We start from the raw sequence: 22,497 nt of genomic DNA, 5'->3' as shown, positions 1-22,497 counted from the left end.
CTTGTGTCCTTTGCTAATGTTTCCAGTTTTGCTTCCTTCCCGTCTCGTTATGTGTAATTTCTCCCAGCCGTGCTCTCCTCCTGTGTCTCATTCCCTTGTTATCCATCTGTGTATTTAAGCCTTTTTGTCTTCCTCTGTTTGTTGCCGGATTATCTGTGTATCACTTGCTGCATTTTTCCGTGTTCCATGTCTCTACTGTTGGCCAAATGGTGCTTTCTGAAGCACTGAAGCTTGTATTAAAAAACGGTTCATTACGCAAAGGTTTTCAACACAGTCATCTTTGGTGACTTCTGGTGGCCAAAAATATGAAGCGCAGCTCGAATCTACAACTTAGAATGAACTGCTTCATTATGATTGCCCACACTGAAGAGCTGAATTGACAGCTTCTGTTTGATATCATGTGACAGTTTTTTCTGATATCGTGTTTTAAAGTTTTTTCCAGTTTAGGTTTTTCTAGTTTAGTCATTCTGTTCTTTGCGTTTGTTTGTATTTTGCTTGGCCGTATTAAAGGCTCACTTTCATTTTAAGTCTGTCACCATCTGTATTTGGGTCCACACTCTCTCCACTCTGCCCAGTTCAACTGAGCCCTTATCTCATGCCTGCCACAAATATTCAAAATATTACCCAGAAGTTACAATAAACCATATTAAATTGTTGCATTATCTAGTTTAGAGAGCTGCTAACTCTCTTAGAGTGGACCAGCTTCCATGAAGGTCTTTCTGTGAGTCATGCAATGTGCTGACATCCAGTGGCTATGGCATGAACTGCATCACAACAAGAAAATGTGAAAGAGCTTATTTGATTGTTTATGCGATCACTTTGCTGAGGTAAGGGAGTGACAGGCTCAGGTTATCACTGCTACACTGTTGTCTAATGAGATCGAAGACAAACAACAACGCTGCACCAGCTTGTAGAGTGTTATTAACTCACTATAATTAAGCATTTCTTTTCGCACATGAACTGCAGCCCTGTTAAGAAAAACATAAATTGACTGTTCATGTTCAGGCCATGACCAGGGGCATCTACAGGTTGATATTTAATCTATACAGAAATGCAGAAGAAATGTGTATGGGCATAGACATAGAGAGACAGGTAACTTCATTGTGTTGATTCTGGAATATTCTGGATTACTGCAATAGGACGGGGCTGCACAGCGTCAACGCGTTAGCGCGGTTAGCTCGTTAACACGTTAACACGTTGACGCCGTCCAGCCCCATGCACGGGGCCATCCGCGGTAACTCGTTAACGTTGGTTTGCCGAGTTAATGCAGTTATGGCGTTAACATCAACTGGCAAAACAAGAGCTGAGGAAATCTAGTATATTTGTCAGTGAGCTTAAAAATCCTATCCATCAAAAAATGTGCTTCCAAAACAATGACAGTAGTCATTTTCTACATTTTATGACAGAAAATCCGGTTGAGGAGTTCCATTAAAAAGAGGGTGCAGTCACAGTGAGATATCATTGGGGAAAATCTGACCAGAATTGCACACAGAATGATGTAAAAAGGTATAATTTATTGTCTGAATTCTTCCAAAATTGCATTTATTATTACTACTAATATCTACAGTGTCATCAAATCCAAAAGATCTGAAGATCTTTTCTAGTTTTCCATTTGAAGTATTTCATTAGGCTTAGTCATTGGATTGCTGTGACATAGTAACACATTCAGGTTCATATTATGTGTCAGATGTTTAATATTCATTAAACATTTTCAAACTCTTGTGCACTATTTAAAACTGTATAGTCACACTCATACTTGTGAGTTCTATAGCTTGTGCTCTCCAGCACTGATGCTCTGGTAGATCATGTCTGTCAGAGGAATGTAGCTCTTTTGCTTGTAGTCCAACACATAGAGAGGATCACTGACTTTTGAGGGGTTGAAACCACTCTGCACCAGATGGAACTTTTGCTGTTTGAAGGTACTTGTCGTTTCCATGACCTCCTGAGAGGAAAAAACAATCTGAGTTACTTCAGAGTAGCAGGATGTTTAAACAGATTTTAGTAACATATTTTACCTGAAGCCTTATGAAAAGTGGACGAGCGTATCCTGGTAGATCCCTCACTACATGCTCAAACAGCTTCTTTCCATCAAATATGAAGCCCGGTCTTACAATGATTGATGCCATTCCTCCTCTGCCCTCGTGTCCTGTGAACAACATGGATAAATGTTAAGGGATACTGTTTTTCACTGATGCCACATGGAGATCCTGCTTGTGTTTAATTGGCTAAGGACAGCAAAAATGTAGCACTTAGCGAAGTAGATATTGTGGATATTTAAAAAAAGAAAACATCTATACTGCAAGTTCTCACAGTCTTAGTAACTGCATTACTAATTAAGCATGCCGACATGATACCTGGTACTTGGACTCCATACACGTTGACTTCTTGGATAAAATCTACCAGCCCAAGAATCTCTGTCACCTCTGTCGTGGCTACATTTTCACCCTTCCACCTGAAATTGGGGGGGAAAAAAATTAATTGGTAGAAGCATAGTCTGTGTCAGACCAGGCTTTACACAGGTATGGTAACAACCTGTGTTACTGCTGGCATCTGTCCTTTTTAATTTTTTTAATTTTTTGTTTAATCCTTATTAAGTGTGGGCCTTTGGTAAGTCTCTCCCAAGGGTAAACAGATCTCTTGTTTTTCCTTGCTTCGTAGGAGTTGCCAGGGCCTTGTCACTGATTCTGTTCATATTTTTTTTTAAAAAGGTAGCCAAATAGTGGATGATTTACACTCTGTTCTCAAAATCTCACATCTGCTTTTTTCTCATAATGTGGTTCTGGTGGCTTCATCAAATGACCTACAGCTTGCCTTCAAGTCTTAACTAGAAAAGAAGTGGACTGACCACACTGGCCAATGAAAAGTTACTGCCCCAAGCAGAGGAGTTCAAGTTCACGAGTGAACAAGAAAACCAAGCCTACCTCATGATAGAAGCAAGAGAGAGAGATAACTGAAGCCATAGTGGCTCAGACGTCACCTGGATTGATAAGGTCCGCGTCACAAATTGAGGAACCAGGACACACAGATAAGTAGTGGGCTACTGGAAAAAGCAGGTACAAGTGAGCAAGGGATGAGAACAGAGCCTGTTAAATGGACTTCTTATATAGCTCTTATCTACTCTAAGCACTCAAAGCTTTTTACACAACTTACCTCATTCACTAATTCACACAAGCACTTTTTTCTAAGCTGTTAGAACGCTACTATGCAAGTAACCCCAGCAAAAGTGGTTACATGAAGAGGATGTGGGACCTATGGAATCCTCAATACCCAACATCTAGACTGACGGCAAAAGAACTGGTAGCTCAGTGTTCCGACATTCAGAAGCAACTGGTATCACAACTGGACAATGATGAGGTACGACACAAATGCTATGAGAAGAGGGAGCCAGGACATTTGTTTTGGCTGTAGTACTCAAGATTGGGCACCAAGCCCAAAAGTACATCTGGTGTGTTGAAGGCACTGAGTGCGAGAACAGCTGACCTGAGCAATAGGATCACGGCTAAGCTGGAAAACTTAACCCCTAGTGGCCAAATACCAGAACTATGTGAAGAACCCTTTGAAGGTCTACTAGAAGATGTGCATGCAGCATCCAACAGTCCCTGCTGCGACCATCACTGAAACCAGCAGCTGATCTACATTATGGCAGCAGTGATCACTGAGATGGAAAAGCTGACTGCAGTCACTGAGCATCTGGCTAACTGAAGGCCTGACTGTCCTGTTCGAGGATATACCATCATCAGATAGACCAAGTGGCTGATATCCAGAAATCCTACCAGTGGCTGGACAAAGCTGGACTGAAAGACACTAATCGTGGCAGCGCAGGAACAAGCTTTGAGCACACGATCCATACAGGCTGGGGTCTACCACACCCGGGAAGACTGCAGTTGCAAGCTGTGCAAAGACTCCACTGATGCCACAATCTAGCACCTAACAGCAGGGTGCAAGATGCTAGCAGACAGGGCATACATGGAATGCCATAACCAGGTGGCTTGCATAATACACAGGAACATCTGCGCCTAGTAAGTCCCAAGGCTAAATGGGACATGCCCCCATTCAGAATGACTGAGCTAAGATCCTGTGGGACTTCCAGACAGATTCCAGACAGACAAACTGATGATGACTAACCAACACTGAAACGGTGAAGGAAGATGGCTGTAGTGATAGATGTAGCTATACAGAGTAATAAGCTAGCTACACTTTCGAGAGGCGCAAGAAGTGTCAAGGGCTGAGAGAGAAACTCAAGAAGAGGTGGAACGTGAAGGCCACTGTGGCAATCAGAGCACTTAATGGCAGTGACCCCCAAGCTGGGCAAGTGGCTTCAACAGATCCCAGGACCAACATCCAAGATCTCTGTCCAGAAGAGCGTAGTCGTAGAAGCAACAAAGATACTGTACAGGACCCTCAAGCTCCCAGGCCTCTGGTAGAAGACCCGAGCTCGAAGGACACGAGCTTGAAGGATCAAGAGCATATGGTCTTGATCCTTCAAGCTCAGGTCTTTTACCAGAGGCTACATAGAAGTCTATATAGAAAATGTATGCAAATCAAATCTAAGAACATCTTAAACATCTTATCTAAGTACCTGAATGTGTCTCCGACTCGGTCTCTAAAGAAAATGAAGCCCTCATGGTCTTCCGCCATGAGATCGCCTGTGTTAAAGTAGGCATCACCCTTGACAAACACATTTCTCATCAGCTTCTTTTCAGTCAGTTCCTTGCTTCCAGCGTAGCCAAAGAATGGGCTAATAGCGCTGACCTTGGAAAGTAAAAGCCCCATCTCACCTGAGAATAACAGAAGTTCAAAATCAATACAAATACTTGTTCAAAACGTTCACGTTTAAAAGGGAAGAATAAGAAATGAATTTGTATTCCAACCTTACCCTTGTCCACTCGCCGGCAGAAACCATACTGATCTTTCACTGGTTCATCTTTCACAATGTCATACTTCACCAAATCATACTTAAACAGGAGCTACACAAAATGTCAAAAGAAAATAGTGTTATGGTGGGTAACTGATGAACAGAGTAATCAACTACGAGGACTGGAACACCATGTGGATTGAGAGAAGTATCTAAGCAGCTTTAAAGTCCTGAAAAAAAAAAAATCAATACCTTTTGTAGTCACTGTCAAAAAAACCAAACAAAAAAACTTTATACATAATTTCTACATCTTAGCAGATGGCATTAACTCACTGTAGTAATGTGCTAGTTTCAATAAGAATAGCTAATTAGCCCACAGATTTGCTTAATGCTAAATGTCTTTAAGGGCATTTAAACATATACATTTACATTAATATGTAAAGCCAGCACACACCACTTCTAAACAATAGTGCAACAGTGGAAATGGTCTGTAGCACCAAGTTCCTGGAAGTACAGAAAACAGACACTCAGTGATGCAGATCAGAGCTCTTCCTAAGAGAGTTCTGCATCGCCTGCACTTCTTTGCAGCGGTTGAGGAGAGCTCACCCACCCTCTCCTATCCTTAACACTTTCTATGTGCATATCTGTTTGCTTGGGAGCTCGCAGTGCCACAAACTGGAAATCTGTAGAGAGTGGTGGGGACAGCAGAGAAGATCAATGTGTTCACTTTCCCCCATCCAGGACATTCTGCAGAAACGCTATCTGACCAGAGCAAACAAAATCCTACAGAAACCCTCTCATCCCCAACATGGTCTGTTCTCTCTCCTGACATCTCTGAAGAGGTTCTGCAGCATTTGTACCAGAACAGCAAGATTCTGCAGCTTGTACCTTTCCAGCTGTATTCAGAGCCAGGCAGGTATTTTTGTTGTAATGTACAGTGTTGGTGTATAGAAGGAATGACAAAAGTCAGTCAGTCAGTCAAGCTTTTGTTAACCAATAAGTAATGAAACTAAATGCTAAATAATTAATGGATTGGTTCTTACAATTTAGCCCAATGATTTTCACAACTACAGAGGAAATGCTCACATACAAATTATAAACAATATGGAAAACTAGATACAAAGAAACTATGAAAAATGTATGAATAAACCCTTGTTTCTTCATATGTTGTTTTTAAGGAGCCAGACTAACATATAACAACCAGTGTTGTGTCTACACTTACACATCCTCAAGAGTAATTAGCTGAAAATTTGAAAACTATTACAAGAAATTTCAAGAAAGCTTGCCTAAGAGATTTCAGATGTGTTGACGAACAATAGTGTTGATGCCGACTATTGACCTTCAGGTCCATTAGAATTGTAAAAACTCTGCTTTGCTTTGTACATTGTATTTACATGTTTGTATATGTTTCAGTTGACAACTGGACACATTTAGCATTTTCCTAGCAAAATATAAAGAAACTAGAGAATGCATTTACTAAAGAAAATGCAGTGTGAATTGCTAAAAGCTGAATGACTTGAGCTGAATTGTTGAAATATTTGGGAAAATTGCTGAAGCTGCTAAAACACTGAATCATTTTCCTGAAAGCCAAAGTGCAGAACTGTTGAAAGCTGAATCACACAAAGATGCAGAAGTGTCACATTTAATCTGCATGCCAGCAAAACATGATGACGTACGTGCTCAGCCCAAAGATTAAGGAGAATGATAATACGGAATGTTTTAGGACAAATTAAAATGTGTGTAAAACATTTTGAGTATCTATAAAATAAACAGAAACAAAATGACTAATATAAGAAAAGCAGATTTATGGTCAGAAGAATTCAGAATAAATAACAAAGCTCACATACTCTGAATCACTTCAAGACCTCAATCATGTTTTTTAAATGTCTAAACTCAAGAATATCACATCAAAAGGTTTAATATTTACTGAGCAAATGTAAGCTGCTCTGTGTGCGTGCGTGCGTGTGTCAGGGAGGGTGAGGATGCGACAGAAAAGCGACAGAAAATAATGATTGACTATTGAATTGACCTCAAATGTATCTAAATGGATTAAATGGATTGAATTGGAATTAACAGATTTTCATATTCTGGTTTTGCATTTGTTCTCTGTATTAGTTAGCCTTAAGTTTTGTTTTCTAGCGCTATCTTGTTTGTCCTAGTTTCTCACTGATAAAAAGTGGCTTCAGGCTTTGCACAGAACAGGTATGATACATAAATATATAAACTACTCCCCACTTTTAGATAAATAACTGAAGATACTATTAATAATTTCAATAGAATATTTACTTTTATAGATGGGTCTAAAAGTACATGAGTCTTTGTTTTTGTTTAATACAAGACATCTGATTAACAAGTTATGTGATCAGATGGACATCTATGCCACCTACAAAGACTTACTTTCAAGACTTATATTTTTCAAAGTATATTAAATTAATAAAAAAACAAATATGGTTATTTGCCTTTTATATATACTCATACTACAGCCACTTCATTAGACACATCTGTTCAGCTGCTTATTAACACACATACAGTATGTTAAATGGACAAGTTCCTGGGATAGTGCTTTTCTATCCCACCTGAGAACTCAAAGTGCTTATCTAATCAGCCAATCACATGCCAACAACTCAGTGTATTTATGTTTTTAGGTATAATCAAGATGACAAACTAAAGCTGAAATTGAGCACCAGAATAGTTAAGAAAGGGGATTTAAGTCACTTTTAATGTAGCATGGTTGTTAGTGCCAACAACACAAAAGAGACAACTCGTCAGGCCAGGACTCTACAGTCCATCTACACCTACAGTGTACTCTTACAACGATGAGGATGTACACATGGGACATGGAGGGAAGCTGGTTTGAGTGGGGACAGATGAAAAGGGAAAGACCATCTCTCAACATCTTACAATGCTGTGATTGCAGCCATTCCCTAACCTTCTGTGAATGGTACTCATGGCCTTGATCAATGGTCAAGGTTATTCGCATTTTAGTGATCTAGAAACTGAATGTAATTAGGGAAGTTATAAAATGTATAAGGAAGGTCCAATCTAATACACTTTATATTAATAGACACTCATTATTCCATAACGTTTTTATAATTGTACACAAACAAAAGAAATCTAAACAATGCATTTTAACTGCATGTTACAGAACTGACACTACTTTTAACCATATGTTTTATAACTTCACTTTTACAACTTCTTTTATAACATTGTGGGTCAAATGAAAAGTCAGCTGGACACATCTAAGAATAGCTGAAGTCAGAGATTAGAGCCAAATGCATGGATCCACTCTTATGTAAGTCCACTGATTAACAACAGCCAGCATTAATACCTACCAAAGCCACAGTAAAGCAACTTCACTAGTCATTCTTCTCCACAGTCACAACAGACTTACAGTACAACTATAACTATGTAAGAAGTTGTTTAATAATCTGACATTAGTATTACATGTATGATATATTCAATGTATGACAAGTTTTTAGTTTGTGTAATAACACCTATCAGGCTCTTGGCCTCAGACATGCTGCCTTTGATCCTGCAAGCTGTGTATTCTACTGGGTTGAGATGATGCGACAGACTTGACACTGAATAATATCCCATATCCTAAATATATCCTTGGGCTACCTTTGCAATACAGTGTTGGTCATTATTTATTAGCACTGTGAAGTGCTGTCCAATCAGTTTTGAATCTGAACCTGAGCAGGTTCTAAACTACTTGCACAAAGGCGGTTGTTTGATTGTTGGGTTTTTCTCTTTATTATTGTAGTCTTTCCTTTATAATATGACTTTGTAAATAAAGCTGAATTAAATCAGTAAATACTAGCGGCAGTCATGGGTAATCCAGTATGTTAAAGATCATGAAGTAGTTCTCTCCACGCCCGTACTTTTATGTTCCTCTCAAATTGTTAAGTTCATCTTGGTTTCATCAGGCCTTGAGAGAGGACTTTCAGACCTTGAAAATGTATCTTTTCAAGAGTTCTTAAGTTAGATGGTGCAAAGCTGCTTTTCTTAATCACAGAAATAATTATACCATCATGCACTTTAGATTTAGACTTACATTTTGCACTGGAATAATAGTGGCAATTGATTCAGTGAGCTGTTAAAAATGTCCATCAACTGTGCTGGTTTGCCCTGTGCTGGATGGAGCTATGCTGTCCTCCTGGTGGGCTCAGTACTGTCCCCTGCATCTGGACCTCTGGGTTGAAATGGGTCCTTCTGCTCTGTCTGTGGGTGCCAGGGGTGGTGGGTATTCAGTTCAATTTAGTTTTACTTACATAGCTCCAACTGTAGATGGGGCTGATGAAACTACCTGTGAGCCCATTATCTACATTTTTGAACCTCTAAAAATGTATGTAAATGGCTGTGACTCCTAAAAAGTTAATGCAGTACTTCTGTAAAGCTCCTTGAATGAAAGCTGTCTGAACATTAATCACGTATTGACTGTTTGCTTTAAAATCATCTTAAGTGGTTTAGAAAGGCAATATTATTAAAATGATCTTTGCCCAACAAATAATAGAGCTAATTGTATTCATGAATGGGCGGAAGTGTGGTAAAGCAACAGGGTTATGTGGAGAACATTGTTAAGAAATGTTAACATCCGCTCGCTTACCAAAAAGGGACATTTCGTCCAGAATCTCCTCACAGGCCATAAGTTTGACTTTTTCTGTTTGACTGAGACGTGGCAACAGCCCAATGACTTTTCGCAGCTCAATAACTCCACTCCTCCTGGGTTTGTTTACACCTGCCAACCTCGTGAGTCCAGCCGTGGTGGAGGTATCGCGGTAATCTATCGCGAGAACTGGAAAGTCTCGTCGTTGTCTGTACCTGTCTACAGTTCCTTTGAATCCGTTGTTTGTCAGCTTTCAGGACCTGTTCCAACAGTTATTGCTGTTATTTACTGCCCTCCAAAGTCTAATTCCGTCTTTATAAGTGACTTTGCTGATTGGCTGACTCACATGGCTACTGTTTCCCCTAATATAATACTCCTGGAACACAATAATATTCATATGGACAACAGTGATCATCCTCTCACCAAAGACTTTTCATCCTGCCTCGATAGTTTTGGCTTTAAACAACGTATAAACTTTCCTACTCATACTAAGGGCCATACGTTGGACCTAGTTTGTTGCTCTGGACTTACTCCTTTCAACTGCAAAGCTGATGAACTGCTAATTTCTGATCACTTGCTTCTTTCTTTCAATGTCAAAATGACCTTTTCTATGCCCAAGAACCCTCATACCATTTCTTTTCGGAATTTTAAGAAAATCCATCCTGATACCCTTTCTTTTGCTTCCTCTACTTATTTGCATTTTCATAACCTGCTCACCCAAGAGGACTTGGTTTCCTATTATAACTCTAGTCTCAATAATATTCTAAACTCTGTTGCCACACTCAAAACCAAATCTGTATCATTCCCTCAATCAGCACCCTGCTGAGAGAGTTTACAGCTGAACTCAGGCTTCTGAAAGCAAAAGGCCGACGGCTTGAACGCCTCTATAATAAGAAAACTGGTCTTACTATTCATAAGGAAATGTTTAATAATCATGTTTTGTATTATAAAGAGTGTATTAATCAAACAAAATCTGCTTATTACTCCACCATGGTCTGTGCAAATGATGATTCAACCAAGACACCATTTTCACTGTTCAACTCTTCTTTCAGGTCACCAGATTTTTTTACCTGCTCATCCAAGACCTGGTTTGTTCCATGTAGCTCTTCCTTTGCAATTCCACTCCCATCGCACTGTTTTTCTGCTTTCCAACTTCCCTCTGTCACTGATATTTCAGATCTCATCCGTAAGTCAAAACCTGGTCAAGGCCTGTTTACCCTCTTTGCTTCCCCTCATATCTGCAATCATTTATTCTTCACTTACTACTGGAACTGTTCCTGCTTCCTTCAAAGTTGCTGCCATCACCCCAATATTGAAAAACAAACAAAAAACAAACCCAGAACAAAACAAAGTCTAGATCCCAATAACTTTGATAATTTTTGTCCTATTTCCGATCTACCATTCCTCTCAAAAATTCTTGAGAAGATAGTTGCCACACAACTCCACTCATACTTAACTAATAATAATCTGTATGAACAGTTCCAGTCTGGTTTTCGCCCCTCCCATAGCACTGAAACAACGCTTATAAAAATAACCAATGATCTTCTTATGGCAGCTGACTACGGTTTACTTTCCATTCTTATTCTCCTCGATCTGAGTGCTGCTTTTGACACCATCTCTCACTCCATTCTCCTTAGTAGGTTAGTCTCCATCGGTCTCTCCCATACTCCACTAGCCTGGTTGTGGAGTATGTCTCATCGCACTCAGTTTATTCGACTCAAATCCTTCACCTCTCAGCCGTTTCCTCTGGTCACTGGCATATCAAAGCAACCTGGAATCGGCAGTTTTTACCTCCTGGAGCCATTGCTCGTTGATGCAGTAATTAATGCTAAATTAGCCCCTGCCAAGCACTGAGGTTATAAATGAATATATTGTTTACACATTTCAGAACTTTAGTGTTAGCCAGCAACATTGGTGCAGTTTCCATCTGTCTGCCAATCCAGTACTTTACTCCACACTGAAATATTTCTACAACAACTCTAAGCAACTTTCAGGTGCTCCCTTATTCACAAAGAGGTGCAAATGTGGGTAGCACTGAATGTTTGATTTTGCAGATTTTATACACTGGATACCTTTTCTAATACAACCCCAAAAAGATTTGTGTCTTTTTTTTAGGATTGAAGCAAAGTTTTTATATTATATGAAAGGAGCTGTACAACACACTTTTAATTTTTTCAATACAGTGTCCTACGATGTCAAACTAATGCCATAACAGGCTGACATCAGCATTTTGTAATATAAAACATCAAAATTTAAGTATAGCCATTTCCCTTTAATGGGAGTTACACACTCTGAGTGCTCTTTTTCTTAGGCAAATGTATAAATCACTACACATTTGGAGTAAATACTAAAATAAAAATCAGGCTTTGGTTTATGTGTACAAATGTGTGCAGCAAGAAGAAGAATTTTATATTTGCCTTGAGGCTTAACAACACAAAAAATTAGATTTACTTAGGTCCGACTTAGGCCACTACACGCAATAGTTACTATGACAATAATAACATATGAATAATAAAACTCACATGTTTTAGCTCCAGTTACACAAGAATCGTGGACAAATTCCAAAGCAGAATCTGTCTTTAGTCTTGCATTAAACAAAAATGTTTTTAATCATTTTATTTGATGTTTCAGTGTCTTAAGACCAGCAAGTAAGACTTTAGACTTATTTAAGAGCTTGATGTCATTAGAAATGCAGCTTCCCTTAATGAGCATTCCTTATAAAGAAATTATTTTGTTATGATGGTGAAGTGAATCTGTGCAGTTCTACTGACATGTCAAATTACTTGACATTATAACATGATTTATTACAATCATTTACTTTTGTCTACCTTCTCTTATGAAAGCACACACCAAGGTAGTGCTCGTTTACTACAGAGTAGAGTGTAGGCTTGGTCACACACACATGGAATAGCTTATTTCCATGCACTTACCCTGTAAAAGAAGTTGGAGCGGCCTACTGATCCAATCTTGCCAATGTGGTTCATGAAACACAGGTTTCCTTCAGTGGAGCCATATACTTCACACATTTTGATTTTCCCAAAGCGACTTTGGAACTCCTGCCACACATCCTGATGCAGCCCATTTCCCACTCCCATCCGCACCTTATGAAATTTATCAAGCTCTGTCTGATGGAGAGAAAAATACAAATACATCAGCACAAGATTTCTGGAAAGGATTACGAAATCATTTATTTAAAAAAACTGTTTAGTGGGAAATAATTTCCACTCAATAAATGTCTCTGATTATTACACTGACAGGGTGGCATATAAATAGGAAAAGGCTATGTTATGTAATGTGTTTTAAAGAAATGTTTAAGTGCATGTTCAGTTTATTTCATGTTATTTATACAGCGCCAAATCACAACAACAGTGAGAAGGAAAAACACCCTTTTAACAGGAAGAAACCTCCGGGGAGGGGCAGCCATCTGCCCATCTGCCCAGGGAATCTCCCAGCAGCCTATACCTATTGCAGCATAACTAAGGGAGGATTCAGGGTCACCTGATCCAGCCCTAACTACATGCTTTAGCAAGAAGGAATGTTTTAAGCCTAATTTTAAAAGTAGAGATAGTGTCGGTCTCCTGAATCCAAACTGGAAGCTGGTTCCACAGAAGAGGGGCCTGAAAACTGAAGGCTCTCCCTCCCATTCTACTTTTAAATACTCGAGGAACAACAAGCCCGCAGTGCGAGAGTGAAGTGCTCTAAAGGGGTGATGTGGTACTACAAGGTCATTAAGATAAGACGGGGCCTGATTATTGATATATGAAGGGAAGCCAATATAGGAGAAATATGCTCTCTCGTTCTAGTCCCTGTCAGTACTCTTGCTGCAGCATTTTGGATTAACTGAAGGTTTTTCAGGGAGTTTTTAGGACAACCTAATAATAATGAATTACACTAGTCCAGCCTAGAAGTAATAAATCCATGAACTAGTTTTTCAGCCACTCTGAGACAGGATATTTCTAATTGTAGAGATATTGCGCAAATGGAAGAAAGCAGTCCTACATATTTTTTTAAGGAGGAAGTAATTACTGAAGTTAACTCAGAAAGCTCAATTGAAGAAAAAGACTAAATGAATATCAATGGTACTGAAAGCAGCTGTAGATAATGGTCTAATAATGATGGTGCATATGTTCCAGGTACTTATGTTTTGGGGGACTATATCTATTAACTTTGTCCTCCTTACTTAAAATGTGCATTTCTAGGGCATGTTGCAAGGTTTATAATTTACACTGTGTAGAAACACAGTGTAAGTGTCACAAATATGACCACCATAAATAATTAAGAATTGTATAAATAGGATATACAAATAGGGATATAGCTAACTGGTCCTAGTCTAGAGTCCTAGTCTCTATGGAATTTGGAGCCAAATATCCCGTGCGATATGATGACATCTATGGTATTTGCTTAGCTGGTGGTATTTGCTTTGCATAATCAAAGTGCAGAACAGGACATTGAGTAATTAGTATCCATCCTTGTCAGCACATATTTTGTGAAAAGGTTCTTGTGTCTTGTGTACGCACGTTTCATTTACCAATCACTGATGAGGACAGTGGCGGCCAACCTTTCACCCACACAGCCAAATGACACAGAACATGGACAAAGAGGACTTTGAATTCATGAACGGATGAGCTTGGCCCTGACACTGTGTGTGTGCGCATTTCTACATGATGTAAGGAGGGCAGGAACAGTAAACAATGGTCCTGCTTATTTTTCTGTCACAGTTGTGAACAGTATTACTTGAATGACTCAGTGGAGCAGTTACAATGATAACTTCCATTAAAAATAATAAAAGAAAAATACTTATATTATCTAGAGCTGTTAAAAAGTTTGAATTTCAAATGACGATGGTTTTACACCATAATGTAACAAGAATAAACTAATTTAGGGTAGTGAGTGGGTCCAGCCAGCAACAGGTTACCTTTGTCTGGTTGCAGAGGTACCTGCAGAGTTCACCAATATACTGGAAAATAGTAACATCATGTTTTCTGCAGTCATTCCAGAACTGAGAGGCTGAGAACTTCTTCTTCAAGACTAAGGTTGCACCTATGGTAGAATAGACAACAATGCAGTTAATAACACTGTAATGGGATGAAATTAGAATGATTCCTATTTTTAATACATCTGTTAAGCTCTGTTTTATTATACTGGCCCACAGAAAGACAAGGACAAAACATAATTTGTGGCATGCAGTAGTGACACGCAAACTGGAAGCTCCATTCAAACTGGGAGCTGCCTGAGAGCTGAAGTCTCTGCATTCCATTGTACTTTCCACAAGAAAGCCTACATTATGACAGTCAAGTGTTCAGTGGGTATAATATGATACTATGAGGTTTTTAAAATAACAGAGTTCCTGATCGTTCTTGATTGGATTTAACATGGAGGCGGCTAAGAGAAGCTAACGTAAGAGACATTAAAGTTCTATTTCTAGTCCCTGTTAGTATTCTCATAGCATTTTGGACCCTCTGAAGGTTGGTACTAGAGGCCAAGGTAATGCCATCAAGATTAAGGATATACTAACCTGATTTTTGGATTGGCTATAGGCCCAACCCTTACCCCCCAAAAATCAGATATCACTGTCAATTCTTTGCTTGGTTAGAAAAAAAACAAAAACAAACACAACAACAAAAAAACCCAGCCTTCACAACATCTAGCCAACCCAATAACACTTTTGAGGACTTCAGTATAAAAGTCTACAATCAACAGACCCCATCATAATTGATTTTAAGAAAGTTTGCAAAAGGTGCAAACCACTGATTCCACTCAATAACAGAAAAACCAGAGCAGATTTTGACCTATAATTTCCTTCTTTGTACTTGGCCCTAAAAATCTTAGACATATGGGATCTAACCCAATGCTTAGTCTGCATGGCATTACCTTGACCTCCAGTAATGCTGTGAGGAACCTTGGAGTTGACTTTGATCAGGATATGTGCATATTAACTATCAGGGCATTAGCTTTACCAAGGATTGTTTTCAGAACTTGTCAAGATGTTGATCTCAGCCTGTGAAGGATTCAGCATCACTAACTTTGGCATAGATGGAACAGATCCGCAAAGCAGTTAATCATCAACACTATGAAACAACAATCGAGATTACTCCATAAGCAGAAGAGAATGGACCGACTGATGAATTCAAAAACATACGAGATTACTTTTATGTTCAAACTGCAGAAACAGTTTTCAGTGTACTTAACAACAATAATATTCCCATCTAAGAATCTTGCAGCATAAAATAAAGCTGCTTGTTAAAGTGAAACATGAGGTCTTCAAAGAGGTTACATAGTTTGGTAGTTACATTGTGCTGAGTAGACAATGTCTGCAGCTCTGAAAAACAGCCAATATTCAATATTCAATGCCAATAGAATTAACTCTCTGAAGGATGGAACTTAAATCATAAAAGCAGCAAAAGCAAGTTGCTGGGTGTCATAAGAACACGTCTCTGTGTAATCTTATCATCTTGAATTATAAAACAGTCCAAGATAAATCTTGCTTACATCCTTAAACAATAATGTCAATAGGGCTCATTTACTAATATTTGCATGGAAACATCTTAACCTGTGCAAAAAAATTAGTTCACATGCAAAATTACCATCGATTACCATATCTTTTTTCCTCACAGCTATACTTACTACAGCAAGTATAGCTATACTGTCAGACCCTAATCATGAAGGGATTAGCAATGCAGAGATATTTGTAGACCTACCTAGCTCTATAGTTCCACCTACACCAATCAGGGATGCTGCGCTGTGATAGAGTGGCAAGGTGACATAAATTACATCATCTTCAGTTGCCCCAAATGCCCAAAAACCTGCTGCTGCCTTCAGGCTCTGGAGGTGAGAGATCACTGCAGCCTTAGGAAGACCTGTGGGGAAATAACCGCATAACGTTATATTTGGGACGCTACATTTACAAAATACCAAATAGCATGCTTTTGATTGAATAAGCGGCCATCTGAAGAACAATTCAAGCTTGAATTCTGCATAAATGAAGTGAACACCTTTTAGGGATACGAAGCTCTCGGTCCAATAATGAAAGAGGAGGGTATACCATAGATGCAATAATGCCAGTCACCAACCTTTCAACCTTTCCCACTCTGTGCTGTCCCTGTTTTAAAAGCCCATCCCTACCTCTGACCTTGAAGTCGAGGTTTCTGAGATTTGAACTGTCTGAGTAAGTAAATGCATCTATGCCGTCAAGTTGAAAATCCTACATTGCCTAGTTCTCGAGTTATGGCACTCACAAACTCGGGTGTCCATGCCACCTGCGTGTCCCGCCAGGGTGGCAGCAATACCTCAACTTTTATGGCTTAAGGGATAAAAATCATTGTTCCCACTGTATAGATGGGACAAACCCTGTGTTGAACCAGTTTCTGTGTTCATGTGACACAGAAAAACACAACATGACAAAACTAGACATAGATAGTTGTACTTTATTAAGCAAACTGTGTAACCTTTCATAGTGCAGGCTGGTAAAAGTAAATTAATGTTAAACTTAGTAACTAGTAAAAACATCCATCAGGCAGTTTGAGCAATGAGAAGGAAATTTGTCCTTCAAAATCTTTTCAGTTCACCAGTATTGCTGGCCTAATTTAAACACAAGCAGCAGTTTATTCTTCAGTATCACATTTATGTTAAGACCATTACTCTGACTCAGCCATTCCAATAAGCCAATCTCTTTTAAACATCAGTATATGGATATCCCCAAATTATTATGTTCCCCTGACCATCCTTCACACATGGGATGATGGAATGATGAGTCTGGTGTGTGGTGTGCACCGGCTTTCTTGCTCCAAACATTTCAATGTTTTCACTAACTTGTTGTGCAACTTTAGATCATGTAAATCACAAATACAGTTCCCATGTCAAATACTGTAGAATGTGTGAATGAGTAATTTAAACTGTATTAAAAATGAAAACAGAATTTTATCATTTCCAAAGCCTCTGGTATGGACAGCCTGCTTCTTAGGCACCTTCTTCTGCAGATTCGATAGTTAGCTAACCTCCCTCTGTGCTACCTTAAACTTGGCCTCTAGTCTCCTTCTCCAGGTAGGGTACTGCTTCTCATGGCTGTTCAACTTGTAGTCAAGAATCTCACTGCTGTAGTGTACATCAGATGGTTAGCTTCGCCATGATCCTATCTCTCAGGTCAGTTCCTCTCGCACTCAACGATCCTCCTTCCAGCGCGCTTGGGGCTTGGTACCCAATCTTGGATGCGAGATTGGGTACCAAGCCCCCCCATGACCTGTCGTCCTGGCTCCCCCTTGCTGTAGCATTTGTGTTGTACCTTGTCAATCTCTAACCATATATATACTCACCAGTTGTTCCTGACGTAAAGATGTAGAGTGTAGGAGTTTTGAGGGAGGTGGCAGCATGCAGTGCTGCTGGTACAGGCTTCTCAGATGCAGATTCAAGCTTATCCAGCAGAGAGTGCACGTCCGTGTGTTTGGTCCAGCTCCTCATTGCCCACACCTGGATGTTGTCCAGCAGCAGACTGTTTAGGATGCCATCCAGGTCTTCCACTAAGTCTAAGACATAGAGACACTTATATCATAAAAGGTTACCTTGACTTTGCTTACTCCTGTAAACTAAATTTATCCTAAAACTGAAATGTAGGTTTATGAAGGTTTGATCGCAAATGTACATGTACAAATGTGTTTTCTCAGTGAGATGTAGAAGCATCTTGCAAACAGGAAGCCAATTATATACCATGACACTTAATCTCACAGAATAAAACGTTTAATTGTAGTTTATGGATTATTATGTGCCTTTTTTTTTTTTACCTACAGTGCAAGTAGTGACTGTAGGTGAAAATGGAACTGCATCAGTGTTTGCAAATATCTTTCTGTATGACCAACCTTAAAATTCCTGCAGGAAGTTTTTGTCAGGTACCTGAACGGAAAGGACTTAAGTCACACATGTAATGGTTTCTTCACAGTGAAGCTGTCTATGTATTCCATTATTCAGAAGACAGAATTATAGAAAACGTAGAAGCAAAACAATATTTCTAATAATTGCAAACATAATTTGTAATTATGTTAGCATAGCAGCCATTTCTTCAGCATAAGAGAAAGTTGGTAATTTTTTTTTTTTAACCTATACACTACGTGTCATGAATTTAAAAAAAGAAAGAAAGAAAAAGGAATCCTTGGACACTGCTCGCATAATAGACAGGTTTTTGACGGGGCTCCCACACAAATGCAAAGCAGATGGTGAAGCATCGCCAAATATGCTTCCAATAAGAAGATTTTACTGTAAAAACAAAGGCGGGGCCTAGCAAAAAAAAGTCTGGGTTCACAATTTAAAGCTGTTCTATGGCAATGGAGGTTGATCAAGCCTTGAAAGCTGGTGCTACTGGATTACTAACAACTCCCTCTGTCTGTATAAAAGAAGTGTTGGAACCCACTGTGTGGTACCGTACCCGAGTGAGCATCAGCTGAACAGTACTTTACAGCAGAAAGTAGTGTGTTGCTACAAACATGCCGAGATTGTAGAAAGCATGCCAAGGGTGTGCTCAGCTGTTATATCTGCCACAAGGTGGCTACTTTGATGTGTCAAAGGTTTAGAATACATTTTGGTATATAAATGATTCTCTGATTTCTTTTTTTAACTCCAACTACTTATTTGTATTATGCTTTCATTTCAGAATCCAATGAGACATTAAACTGCACAATTTTCAATAAAAAACTTGAAAAACTGGGGTGTGTAAACTCTAAAAACTAACCACGGTTGTAGTGAGGACAGCATTTCTGACAACATCATGTTTGTCTGGTTGAGCAATCTGTCACATGATTACAACATGGTGAATCCAATTAAATGTACAAACAGGAAACTTTCAGTGAAACTTAATTTGTATTAAACATATATTTGCTTATCACCAATTTTTTTGATCCATCCATTGAATTTCTGAATAAATTCCATCCCAAAGCAGATTTGTGGATTTGTGGAATGGTCTATACTTAAATTGCAGCTAACATTACACAAACTAATAATAATCTTACAAGGGATCAGCAAGTTACAAGATTTTAATGAGGAGCTATTAAGTTCATCAAATTTTATTTTGTCGTCTATTATTCATGTGTTAGTCACAGGTGTTGGTTCACTTGTGAGTTCAGGGAAGTAACTAAGTACACTGAGTCAAGTAATATGCATAAGTAGCATTAAGTACATATGATTTTCATTTAAGGCTACTTAAGGGAAAAGTTAATTAATCATGACATCCCTAAGTGAAAGTAAGCCAGGTTTGATACCTGCAGTTCAGAACATGAAAGTTGTCAAAGATGTGCCTGACTATCAGAACTGGGAAAAGTTACAATTACACTAAAACTGCATGCACGTTTTAAAACTTATATCTGCCATTAATAAATCCGCACTTTAGTGTTGCGGCTTCATTACTTGGCCAATTAAACTTTAAAGAGGCCTAATATGAAACATTATTCGCAGTACTTGAGAGGTGAAATCCTCATGTGTTTTACACTGCTTAACAAATTCATTAGCTCACCTGTCGTAAAAACAAAGAAAAGGAAACAAATATTTTACAAATTTGTCAAAACTTGAAACTGAATTCATGTTTTTATACCAAAATTTGAGTAGTCAGAAATGAATCAAACATAACTTCAGGTGCTATTTTTATGTTCAGAAATGCAAGTATATAAATGAAATGTAAAATTCATGAACAATAACAATAATTATATTTTTGCATAAACTATATCATATAATGACTTTTCTTGTGACTGTTTTTGATTTCAGTCCGTTTTTACAGGGAATACATTGTAAAGACAGACAAAGCTCTGGTGGAGGGTACCAGGTTACTTGTGGCTGGTGGTATAGCCAGTCAGGAGAAGATAGCCAAGACTGCCCAGTCCCCAGTGTCCACCCTTACCTAACTGGAAAATGTGGTAAAACTGGTAACAGCCAGCCTGGGTTCTGAAGATGCAGAAACCCAGGTATGGACAGCATACCCGTTTGTTTCTATACTGGCAAATATCTGCTACTTTATTTGTGTAAATTTGCTTCTTATGTAAATCTGCAGTGCTTAAAAAATGTATTAGACCACTTCTCCTAATAAGAAGAAAACAAATATTTTGGAAATATGTCAAACACGTGTTTAAAACAAACTCACAACAAATTCACATTTTAGATCCGAATTTCAGTCTGCAGAAATTAGTCAAGCATTACAGTCAACCACTAAAACGTTTTTTCCCTGTTCAGGAAAGCAAGTAAATAATAATAATAATAATAAATAATAATAATAATAATAAATAGTAATAAAATGTAAATAAAATACCATTTAAAACTAATGGACGATAGAAATTATGTTTTAGCATTAATATATCATTTTGAACTTGTACCTACTAGTGGATTAACTTAATTATAGAAACACACACAAAGCTTACTGGCAGAATAAGCTCCTGTGCTACATTGCAAGGATAAATTTGAGACAAAAATAAAAGATATTGCGTAATATATAGAGAGAAAACTATCAATACACAATGTTAAAATATCGAGAAAGAATGTTGAATGCTGTACATGAAGATAAAACTGTTTCTAGAGCCACTGTGGTGTATACCACTTCAGTGAAATGAGACTTTTACCTGAACCAACTATTAGAGTTTTAGCTCCACAGGAGTTAAAGCAGTGCAACAGAGACTTGGACTTGATGTTAGTGTTGAGGAAAGCAACCGAGCAGCCGACCTTCGCTAACCCGAACCAAACGCACAAAAAGTCGGGCTCGTTGTTCATGAGCAAGGCAACGCAGTCTCCTTTCCTCAAGTTGGCTTTCTCCAGGAACACATTTGCCAGTCTATTGCTACGCCGATCAATGTCCCGGTAGGTGTGGACGTTCCCGTCGTAGATTACAAACGGTTTGTCGGGGATGCGCTGTACCTGCTGGAGGAACCTGTCCAGGACCGTACGCACGCTGGAAGTCAGCTTGAATACCTCCAGTTTCACACCGTATCTGACGACTTTCTGCAGAAAAAGAAGATCTCTCCAAAAGTATGGGAAGCAGAGTTTTTGCAGAACATAAACTGATAAAGCAAGAGCCACGAGAACGGACAGACATCCCAGACACAGAGTCATGCTCACTGCTAAGGACCACGAGAGGAGAGGAATGTCACACTGAAAGGTAGCCACTGCGCGCCCTGCAATGTCCCAGGTAATAAACACGGTGTGGCAAGTGGCGTAACAGGGACCGTCCAGAAATGTCAATTTACGCAACATAAGAGTAGAAGATCACAAATGCTGCCTTCAAAATAAAAGGTGATCGTTTGACCTAATATTAACTTACAAAACATCACCTGTGGCGGTTTGCTTTTTCAAATGATCTCTCACGCATGCATGCTGTTAGATGGAAAGAAATTAAGATGCATGTGAAGATTGTGAGACAGGAAGCCCTGAATGCATGTGTACGACCTTGGTGTCAGCAGATATTTTATATTAAAGCACTCTGTTCACAAGTGGCATCCCCATCTTTAATCAGGATTTGTGAACTTCCATCTAAATTCATACCGCCAATAACCAGGATAACTGTTATTTAAATAACTAAAGCTACTGTGCAGTACAAAAGGAAAATATGATCAAGACAAATGTGTTTAGCCTGAAATTGTTCAAGACAGAAGCCCCGAATCACATTTTATTTTGAAGGGCAAACTTAAATATTTCCTGTTTGACTGCCTACTAAAATCAACATGACCGCGTGTTTGTAGAAGTGAAATCATGTGACAGTTGTTGTGGAGAGGAGTGGGAGGGCATGCTGAGCCTCACCCCTTATTTAAAAAGATAATAGAATGACTGTATTCTGGAAGTAAATAGTGAGAAGCGGCTGGTACATTCTGTCTGCAATGATATAGCACAGCTGAAAGTAGTAGGGAAGTAAGAAAACCAAAGACAATGAGTTATTTTGACCTTCCGCTGCAAATAGCCTCATGTGTCTCAACTCCACAATATTGAACAAAACATCATTTATTTGGTATATTAAGTAAGACCACTTTTAAAAGATATCACTAAATTTAACTACTGTAATCGTCTCCGTGAGAGGTGGATA

General features: G+C 38.9%; 1 protein-coding gene across 1 annotated transcript; it reads right to left on the bottom strand.

The window, feature by feature from the left end:
• Positions 1 to 1,494: 1,494 nt before the first annotated feature.
• slc27a6 (solute carrier family 27 member 6) lies at positions 1,495 to 21,654 on the bottom strand. The gene is made up of 10 exons (XM_084936149.1): positions 21,047 to 21,654; positions 17,771 to 17,980; positions 16,160 to 16,318; positions 14,377 to 14,501; positions 12,392 to 12,586; positions 4,877 to 4,967; positions 4,580 to 4,778; positions 2,355 to 2,452; positions 2,016 to 2,146; positions 1,495 to 1,942 (listed from the first exon to the last, which is right to left on the bottom strand). Exons 1-10 carry the CDS (start codon positions 21,531 to 21,533, stop codon positions 1,766 to 1,768), a joined length of 1,872 nt encoding a protein of 623 aa, XP_084792275.1. The 5' UTR covers positions 21,534 to 21,654; the 3' UTR covers positions 1,495 to 1,765.
• Between the last annotated feature and the right edge of the window lie 843 nt (positions 21,655 to 22,497).

The sequence above is a fragment of the Perissodus microlepis genome, chromosome 7 (assembly GCF_051167445.1).
Source record: "Perissodus microlepis isolate ML-2025 ecotype Zambia chromosome 7, ASM5116744v1, whole genome shotgun sequence".
Taxonomy (NCBI): Eukaryota; Metazoa; Chordata; class Actinopteri; order Cichliformes; family Cichlidae; genus Perissodus; species Perissodus microlepis.
Note: the sequence above shows the minus strand (reverse complement) of the source record. Positions and strands in the feature narration are given on the sequence as shown.

What these genes read in the sequence shown, in the direction of transcription:
- slc27a6 (XM_084936149.1), bottom strand. Translation starts at nt 21,533, where the DNA reads ATGACTCTGTGTCTGGGATGTCTGTCCGTTCTCGTGGCTCTTGCTTTA. An exon ending in CGAGTCGGAGACACATTCAG is followed by an intron (nt 2,453 to 4,579) that starts GTACTTAGATAA and finishes CCCCAATTTCAG; the next exon opens with GTGGAAGGGTGAAAATGTAG. An exon ending in CACTTTTCATAAGGCTTCAG is followed by an intron (nt 1,943 to 2,015) that starts GTAAAATATGTT and finishes TTTTCCTCTCAG; the next exon opens with GAGGTCATGGAAACGACAAG.